We start from the raw sequence: 10,379 nt of genomic DNA on the forward strand, positions 1-10,379 counted from the left end.
CCCTGCCTGCCTTGGGGCCTCCCGCTGGACTCCCTCCAACACGCCTGTACCTTGCCTGCACACCGAGGAGCCCCAGCCTGAACGCAGGAGCCCAGGCATGGTCTCAGGAGTGCCAAAGAGAGGAGAAGGATGACTTCCCTGCCTGTGCTGGCTCCGCTTTCGCTGGCATCTCAGAGCGCAAGTAGGTGTGCTTTGCCACAAGGGCACACTGCTGACTCACCTGCAGCCACTGGCCACCAGGCATCCCCTGCCTCCCCAGCTGCCTGACCTCCAACCTGTGTCTACAGCACGGTCCCAGCGCCCTCCAGAAGCTGAAAGGTGCCTCTCCCCGGAGGAAGTGCTCGATCATGGCTCAGGCCTTTGGAGAACAATCCTCTTCTGGTGTGTCCTACCTGCATGGTCGCTTCTGGTGGAACTGCAGCGTAAATTCCTTCTGCCTGTGATCTGTCAAGCCAGAAAGGTATTTCAGCATTGCCTGGCTCCGTGTCCGCCGTATCTATCCGTTTGTCAGCTTTGGCACTGGGCTCATGCTCCACCTCGCTTTCTATAAGCTGCCAAAGGCTGATCCATGCATCTGAACAGGGTGAGATTGCAGGCTCAGGGTTCAGCCAACCCCCAGGTGCAAGGCAAGGAGGGGATCTTCCCTCCTTGGGCTCATTTGGCCAGGAAATAAGTCACGAGCACGATCATGCCTCCTGCCTGGAACCATTCTCTCCAACGGCAGCTCTCGGTGGATGCTGGGGGGAGCCTAGGAGCAAGACAAGTAGGATCCTTCTGCTGAGGATTCACTCCTGTGTTCCAAGCCCCTGGGCTTGGACTTGGCTGAAAAAGTCGCCCCCATACCAATCTCCACAGCTTTCCTCACTGGCACAGAGGCTGGGGAGGCACACGCCCAGCCTAACCACAACCCACAGCACCATGTTGCCCTCTGCTTTACAGCCAGGCTTCATCCATCCCTCCAAGTACCCACCTGGAGAACCCCTGGCGGCCTGTGCTGCCCTGGGCTCCAGGACACCACCGCTGAGGCAAGCGTGCTGGCTGGCCGCTTTGAACCGCATGCAAAGAATGCCTGGAGAAGGGATCCTTTACCACCGGTTCACAGCGAGGGCCTCTGCCGCTGCACAAACCAGGTTTTCCTCTGTGCTTCTGAAGCCCAAGAACGTCGACTCTGAACAGCTGAGTGAGCTACTAGAGCCGTGCAGGCTTCCTCTCCACCACAGACCTTGTGCTCAGGAATTGGCTGCAGTGCTGGGGGAACATACCTAGAATTCCCTTTACCTGTAAATCTCATCCCTTCGGGTGGGGAGAAGTGTCTCTTGGCAGCCACCACAGCCTCATATCCTATTTCCTCCATGAAAACCCCGATGTCTTGACAGAAATGTACAAGTGGAAGGATGGAAATCCCTACACCCCTGTCCTCCACCGAGAGGGGATTTTGGCTAATGAAGCACATACAAGCATAGCAAAAATATGAAAAGGCCAACACCATTATAAGGGCGTTTCTGTTGCGTGCCTGGCAAGTAAGGCCTTTTGCCAAAGCCCTGCCAGAGCGCTGCTACTGGCTCTTGGCACGACCTCTAGCTTGCTTGCCCAACGGAGACCATGGAAAGATAGAAAAGGGGCACAGGATCCACCCAAGTTTTAGACCTCAAACTAAGGGCGTTGCTGCCAGCGGTTGTCCTTTCCAATGGAGATTTAAATCATGCTGCAGCTCTTCTGTGCAGAAGACGGGCACTGAGCTGTCTCAGGCTGCGCTTCTCATTTCAATGCTGTGGCCTGGTTCTATGCCTCATGTGTCTTCACCTACACGGGAGCCCCCGCGAAAAGGTCACTAGGCAGAGTAGCAGCTGTTCTCTGCGTGGTTCTTCCTCTTCTGCTCAACACCTTGGTTTACACCCTAAGAAAGGAGGATGTGAAAGCTGCTCTGAGCAGGGTCAAGAGCTGGCATTTCTTCACATGAAGGAAACAACCAGCAGGGTGCCATTGTTATCGATTTGTTAATAAGTTAAGATTGATTGACTTTATTTGATTGATTAATTGATTTTATAAAATCATTTTATAAAATTGAAAAATAGAAGGATAAGAAATATTTTAATGAAACTTATAGTTGCACAGTAAAAGCTGCTATGAGATCTTCTGTACGTCTTGTGCCAAGGCTAGAAGAAGGGGCTGGAACCATTGTTAAAACTTAGGTAATAACTTTAGGGTTGAAAGGTTTCTTTGTATTTAACCAGTCTTCTTTATGTAGAGGTGTATTGAAATGTCAGAATATGAGATTAATGGGAACTGGGGAGAGTCGACTGGAACAGCTTGTAGATGCCTGCCAAGAAATCGTGAACTTTAGTAAAAGGTAATTCCGGCAGGGGGAGATCGCGACCACCGACTCATATACCACCCACCCAAATTGTACCCCAGACCCATTTCTAGACCTTTCTAAGCTCTACTGCGCAGAATTTGAAATCTGGAAGCAGGACAAACCAAGACCTGGACATTTACTTTTACAATATGTGGATGATATATTGATTGCTACAGAAGAAAGATTTATTTGTATACAGGTGACTATTGACCTTTTGAATTTCCTGGGACTAAATGGGTATAAGGTATCCAGGAAGAAAGCCCAAATAGCCTGCCAGACTGTGATATATCTCGGCTTTGAGATTTTAAAAGGACAACGACAATTAGGGAAAAATCACAAAGAAGCTCTTTGTGGTATACCTGAGCCGAGAAATATTCATGAACTCAGAGCATTTTTGGGAATGACTGGGTGGTGTCGCCTTTGGATCATGAACTATGGGCTAATAGCTAAACCGCTGTACGAGGCCCAAAAGAACTCTCCCTTTGTGTGGGGCCCACAACAACAAAAGGCTTTTGTAGAGTTGAAACGTGCCCTAATGTCTGCACCTGCCTTGGGACTGCCAGATCTAACCCAAGATTTCCAGCTGTTTGTACATGAAAGACAACACCTCGCACTGGGCGTGTTAACCCAGAGGATAGGAAGCTGGAAACGACCGGTCGGATATTTCTCTATACAACTGGACACAGTGAGTAAAGGGTGGCCAAACTGCCTTCGAGCAGTGGCAGCAACAGTGATGCTCATACAAGAAGCTCGGAAATTGACTTTGGGAAGAACAATAACAGTCTATGTTCCACACATGGTGATAACTGTCCTAGAACAGAAGGGGGGACATTGGCTGTCCCCCAGCCGAATGATGAAATACCAGGTGGTATTGACTGAACAAGATGATGTGATTCTAAAGACAACTAACCTGGTAAATCCTGCAGTGTTTTTAAGTTCCATACAGGAAGAAGGACGACTGGAACACGATTGCTTGGCTACCATTGAGTATGTTTATTCCAGTCGTGAAGATCTGAAGGATGTGCCATTGGAGCGACCAGACTGGGAATTGTATACTGATGGAAGCAGCTTTATGGAACAAGGAGTTTGATACGCCGGATATGCGGGAACAACAGAGACTACAGTTATAGAAGCAGGAGCATTGGCGAGTACCACATCAGCACAAAAGGCGGAACTCATCGCTTTAATTCGAGCCTTAGAACTAAGCAAAGACAAGAGAGTAAATATCTGGACTGATTCAAAATATGCCTTTGGGGTAGTGCATGTCCATGGAGCTTTGTGGAAAGAGAGGGGGTTATTGTCCTCTCAAGGATCAAACATTAAGCATCAAACAGAAATTTTACGATTATTGCAAGCAGTTCAAAAGCCAGATCAAGTAGCAATCATGCACTGTAAGGCACACCAGATTGGGAATACAAAAATAATAGCTGGCAATAATTTAGCTGATAGAACAGCAAAAAAAAAAAAAAAAGGTAGCGAAGAAACAAGCATTGCAAATGGCAATAATTCCTTCTAAAACAGTAACCCTTCCTAGGGAAAAAACCAAGATATTCAGAGGAAGATGACAGATTAGGTCAGTTATTAAATGCTAAGAAAAACTTAGCGGGATGGTGGTTAACTCCTAATGGACAGGTAGTAATTCCACCTCTTGTGATGAGAGAGATAATTCAAACGAGACATCAAGAATGTCACTGGGGAGCAGAAGCCTTAGTAACATCTTTATGAAAGCAAGTAATATCAGTTAAGATGTTGGGAATAGCTAAAATGGTAACTGCAAAGTGTGAAGTATGTTTGAAAAATAATCCAGTGATTAAGAAAAAGGTTCAAATGGGTAGACTGAAATCTGGTACAGAACCTGGAGATTATTGATTGGCAAGTAGATTTTTCAGAGTTACCTAGACAAAATGGGTACCGGTACATCCTGGTAAGGGTTGATACTTTTACAGGATGGCCAGAAGCCCTTCCCTGTCGCACCACACAAGCAAAAAGAGGTTGTAAAGTGGTTATTACAAGAAATAATTCCGAGATTTGGAGTTCCTATTGGAATTTCCTCTGACAGAGGTCCACACTTTGTTGCTGAAGTAGTCCAAAGTGTTAGCAAAGTATTGGGTATTAATTGGGATTTGCATGCGTCTTGGAGACCACAATTTAGTGGAAAAGTGGAGAGGATGAATCAAACTTTGAAACGACAAATAAGTAAAATTTGTCAAGAAACCAGTCTAAAGTGGCCTCAGGCGCTTCCATTGGCATTATTATGAATCAGGGTACAGCCAAAGAGTGGAACCTCAGTCAGTCCTTATGAATTATTATATGGAAAACCATATGAGTCTCTAGAACCAAATCTAAACATATATGTAAAAGGAAAACAAGATGTGTATAACTATTTGCTTTTTCTAAGGAAAACTTTGGCTGTGATTTGGAGTGTAGTAATTTGGAATAGACCTTTTGCTGCGGGCATTTCGGGCGAGCGGGAGTCAGATTCAAATACTCACAGAGTTCAAGATCTGATCCGTTTATTGTACAAACCAGGTAGACTTTTATAAGGCATTCTATAAGCGTGCAATAATGTGGTTGGCTATTTTACAAGCGTATAATAATATGATTGGTTAACAATTGTTTACTGGGAAGATTTCTGTTTCTGCTTGTTCTGGCATGTAGGCTCCTTTCTGCGGTTTCCCAGCTCCTCTTATCACGTCCCGTTGGCCTTGGTTTTGAGCAAACATCTGCAATTTGCTCCTTTTTCTTCATCCCACTGTTCTGGCCGTAACCTCGTCTTATTTCTTCAGTATTTTTCCACTTGCTTCAGAGTTCAGCATAATCATTCAATACAGCAAGAGCCCCAACAACCTTTATTCCAGGAAAATTCAGTGCATGATTTCCAACCAGGAGACTATGTCTATGTGAAGACCTGGACCTCTGAACCTTTGCAGGAGCGCTGGAGAGGACCTTTCCAGATGCTGTTAACCACTTTTACAGCTATCAAGATAGCAGAATCAGATGCTTGGATACATTATACTCGAGCGAAGAAAGCACCTACTCCATGGAAGATTGTCAATTGTGACCCAGAGACTTTAAAATTGACACTGAAACATGTCTAATTTTTATATTGGATTTTATTTTGGTCGGTAGTGTTGGTGGGATCATGGGCCGGCTTGGTGGACAGGAACAAAAGACAAGTAGAAACAGAACAAGTGATTGAAATTCCCAAACAAATGGCTGAGGAAAATTTGATGGTAGGATTGACTAAAGAATTTGCCAGTTTACAAAATGTCACGCAGATCACTGCTTGTTTGCCAATACCGAGGGCAGTAGGTGAATCTATTCCATGGGGAATTTTAAGTATGAATCTGACTAATCTGGAACATAAAAATGAAACCACCTATTGTGAACAAAGGCCAGTAACTCAATGGTATGAACAAGTAAAGGTTATTAGAAAACAGTGGAAGTCACCAGGTAAAGAAACAGATTGTAAAAAAAACCCCAAAACCAAACCCAAACTATTGAATTATTATTTTATAACAGGATCCCGACCTAGTGCCATAGCTTGAGTTCTTCTTCCTGGGGGTCCAAATCTCCAGTTAGGATGGTGTTCTTATGATGAACAACTTAAAACCAATGTGAGCAGAAGTATCATGAAATGGAAGCATAACAAAACTGGCCGAGGTACCCAATTAGTAGAACAATGGGACTCTATATGGTTTATGTCCATATTTTCCCATTTTCAGTATATGGCAAGAACTTCTTGGTGTTTTACCTGGGATGGAAAAGTTTGTTTCAGTATTACCCTGGGTCAATGATAGATCAATTTCATCGGGAGAGAAGGAAAATAAAATAGTGCCATGGTGGAAATGTGAAAAAGTGTATGATTGCAGTAATGCAAACTTAGTAATCCAAAGAATTCCTCTGTAGGCCACTGATTTAAAATATGGTTGTTTTTGTCGAGGTCTTAAGAACACTCTCAATTTAACCAGCACTTTTACAGTTAGAAAAGGAACTTTGTTTAGTTGTAGTAAAACTACTATTTGAAGTCCAGGACATTTAGTTTGGGCATTAAGTGATGGAACCTGGACCACACATTTACCATTAGATGGTAAGGTGAAACAAATTACTTTAGGCATGCCAACATTGTGTCCAGTTTGGAAGAAATCACCATTTAAAGGATCCTTAGAGAATTTAGAATTGAAACGAATAAAGAGATCTGAGATAAATGATGATATTTGGAATGAACCATAAACAGGAGTGAAAACTGGTTGGGCACTCAAATCACTTTTAAATCCTACAGCTTCATATAGAAACAGAGCATGGCTCTATCAGTTAACTGGTCAAGTGGAAAAATTAGCAAACGTTACCAAAAAAGGGTTTAAGGAATTGAATATACAATTACAGGCAACTTCCAGAATGACTTTAAAAAATAGAATGGCACTAGATATGCTCCTACTTAAAGAACATGGAGTATGTGGATATCTCGAGGATAAATTGGACCACTGTTGTATCCACATTCCAAATGTCACTCAGGATGTGGAACATGATCTAGACCTATTAGGAAAAATTGAAAAAGAAACTGAAACAATTCAAAAGGATGTGTCAGAAGATTGGCTTAGGAAAATTTTTAACAAACTGGGATGGAATTTGAGCTCTTGGATACAATCTATAATTAAAACTTTGTTTCTGTTACTAATTGTCTTTTTGATGAGCATGCTAGTATATGCATGTTTGAAGAAACAGTTTACCAATAGAATTGCAGTCAATCGTATGATTATGAGAGAAGTACCAACTATTTTATCAAGACATGATCCATCACCAAAATATGTTGAAACAAAAGATATATGAATAATGTGAAAGTATTGAAATAATGATTTTCAACACCTTCAAAGGGGGGAAATGTTATCGATTTGTTAATAAGTTAAGATTGATTGACTTTATTTGATTGATTAATTGATTTTATAAAATCATTTTATAAAATTGAAAAATAGAAGGATAAGAAATATTTTTAATGAAACTTATAGTTGCGCAGTAAAAGCTGCTATGAGATCTTCTGCACATCCTGTACCAAGGCTAGAAGAAGGGGCTGGAACCATTGTTAAAACTTAGGTAATAACTTTAGGGTTTGAAGGGTTTCTTTGTATTTAACCAGTCTTCTGTATGTAGAGGTGTATTGAAATGTCAGAATATGAGATTAATGGGAACTGGGGAGAGTCGACTGGAACAGCTTGTAGTTACCTGCCAAGAAATCGTGAACTTTTAATTCCGGCAGGGGGAGATCGCGACCACCGACTCATATACCACCCACCCAAATCGTACCCCAGACCCATTTCTAGACCTTTCTAAGCTCTACTGTGCAGAATCGGATATAGGAGGAGAATATGTTAATGATTTAGGGGAAATATCATGGTTATGCATGAATACTTAATGAATATGTAGGAATAAGTTTTATATATGGTGTCTGATTTTGGGACCCGGCGTGCGTTGATCGTGAGAGGACTCGCTCACGCACCTGGCCGTTAAGAAAGAAGTGTCTGCTTATCTACATCACATTGGTGTCGATAAGCTCTTAATTCCGAGATTTCGGTAACAATGACAGTGCTTTTTGCCAAGCACTTTGCATATGGTGACACCATGACTGAAGGCCATGGCTGAGAGGATCGGGAACTCAGGCATAGCCAGGAAGAAGCAGGAAAATAACAGCAGGAGACACAAAGGATTGTTCTGTTGGCAAGGAATCTTGGGGACAGCATCTGGGGGACGATGGTGGTGACACAGCAGATCTCCAGGAAGGAAAGCCTGACAGGAAGAAATGCACAAGGATCTGCAGGGAATTGCCTGATTTGAATGCCCAGGGAGCTTGTTAGTGTTAATAACAACTCCAAGCTGAGATCTTTGTGTGCGTCCTTGGGATGGGGAAAATTACCGGGTGGAAGCTGCTGCTGTGTTTGCCCAAGGCAGCCAGGCAAAGGTGAGACACCCACTAAGCTGAGCATCGTGCTGGAGCATTTGCGTTCGCTTTATTCTTGACATCGTGAACTCCCTGTGCCATGGCAGCACTTGGAGGACCTAGAGGTGTCACTTGGCCTTCCTAAAAGTCATGAAGAGCTCAGCATCCTTGGCAAGAGGAGAAGCAGCCTGAGGTGGCCTGGATGGGAATCGGTCCCCTCTGGGAAGGCGTTGCGGGACAATGCCGGCAGGCCTTTTCAGACAGGCCAGGGGACGCCACGGTACCCGCAAGGCTCTGACCCCGTGCTGGGCAAGCACGAGCGCGTGGTGGGAAACACGCTGCGCCCCGCTGCCTTGCACAGACCCTCTCAGGCTCCCCGTGCAGCGCGGCCCAAGCGCGGCTGTTTGCTGCCTCGGAGCACCGATGCGCAGCAGCCCTCGAGGAGGAGAGGTGCTGAGCCCGGGCAGCGACTGCAAGGGGCACCCGCTGATCCCGGTGCCGGTGCCGGTGCCGCAGGCGGTGGCGGGAAGCGCCCGCGGCCGGGCGGGCCGAGGCGGCAGCGCCCCCTGGCGGGCCCGGCCGGGGCTGTCCCCCCGCCCCCGACACACACGCCCGGCGCCGGCCGCCGAGGTTCGTGCCCGGCCGCAGCCCCGGCTCCGAGCCCCGTGTCTCCCACGGCGCAGTAATACACCGCCGCGTCCCTGCGCCGGGGCCGGGCGAGCCACAGGGCGCTGGACCGGCGGTCTGCCGCCACCGACATCCGCCCCGGAGGGTCCTGCACCTCTCTGGACCCTTTGTGACCGCTCGTGATGAATGCGGGGCCTCGGCCCGGGAGCTGGCGGTACCAGTAGATGAAGTCTCCTGTCCCTATGCTGGGGTGTGAGCAGCTGATGGCGATGCCGGTGTCCTCGGTGGTCTCTGCCGACGGCTCCTGCTGCACCTGGGCTCTGCCCACAGCCACTGCCGAGGAGAAAAAGAAGGGGGAATCCTCAAAACCTGCTTTGTGCCCTGCCCCGCCTGCCGTTCGCCATGGCAAATCCCAGTCGGGAACATTCGGGCATGGCGGGGGGAGAAGTGTTTCCAGAGGATGTCTAGCGGTGCATTAACGGAGGTGTCCGTTAACGGCTGGCAGACATACGCACGCGAGAGTGACAGGTGGAGTCACTGGAGAAAAACAGGGACAAAGGGAAGCAGCAGCGGGGAAGGAGCCGGAGGGGAAGCAGCAGCGGGGAAGGAGCCCGAGGGGAAGCAGCAGCGGGGAAGCAGCAGCGGGGAAGCAGCAGCGGGGAAGGAGCCCGAGGGGAAGCAGCAGCGGGGAAGGAGCGGCTGCAGGCGCTCCGCGGCAGAAGGCGGAGGGAAGGAGGCAGCGGGCAGGGCTGGACAGCGAGAGCACGGCGAGTTTCCGCAGGGAAGGCGGGATGGCAGCAGAGGAGGGAGGGACGCGAGCCCGGCGCGGCGGCAGGGCTCCGTGCAGAAGCCCGAGGGGACGGCAGCCCCGCGGGGGCCCCCGCAGGCCGAGCCCCGGCCCGCCCCCCGCCGCCAGCCCCGCGCACCCAGCAGCAGCGCGGCCAGCCCCGCCAGCCCTGCGCCCCGGCCCCGCCGCATGCCGCCGCTCCGCCGCCCGCGCCTCGCTGCCCCGCGCCAGCCCCGGCTCTGGGCGGCGGCCGCGGCGCCTCCTCTCCGCCGCCTCCTCTGCTCCGCGCCGCCGCCAGCTCCGCCCCGGGGCTGAGCCCGGCGCCGGCGCCGCTCGGGGGCTCGCCGCAGCCTGGGGCAGCAGCGGGGCCTCGGCCCGGGAGATGGAGCAGCTTCCAGAGCTGCCTCCCCGCTCCGGGGCTGGAAGCGGCAGCCCCCGCTGCCCTGCGGGTGCCGGGGAGCAGCCTCAGAGCCTGCCTTCTGCTGCCTCTGCAGCCCACTTGGGTCATAGAGAAGGTGTGCGAGAAGATGCCGCTCCAGCTGTTGCCCAGCAGTGCTGAGAAAAGGGGAGCAATCGCCTCTCTTGGCCTCTTGGCAATGCTTTGTCTGAGGCGGCCGAGGATTCCCTTGGAACTCCTTGGCGCAGGGGCACAGTACTGGCTCATGGCCAGCTTGGTG

The 10,379-nt window shown here is 48.7% G+C and overlaps 1 gene segment (V, D, J or C); it reads right to left on the reverse strand.

Moving 5' to 3' along the window:
• Window positions 1-7,842: 7,842 nt before the first annotated feature.
• LOC129784448 (T cell receptor alpha variable 4-like) lies at window positions 7,843-10,066 on the reverse strand. The segment is given in 3 exon segments: window positions 7,843-7,850; window positions 8,901-9,248; window positions 9,842-10,066. Coding segments are annotated over 3 exon segments (408 nt in total).
• Window positions 10,067-10,379: the final 313 nt, after the last annotated feature.

The sequence above is a fragment of the Falco peregrinus genome, chromosome 5, assembly GCF_023634155.1.
Source record: "Falco peregrinus isolate bFalPer1 chromosome 5, bFalPer1.pri, whole genome shotgun sequence".
NCBI classification, from domain to species: domain Eukaryota; kingdom Metazoa; phylum Chordata; class Aves; order Falconiformes; family Falconidae; genus Falco; species Falco peregrinus.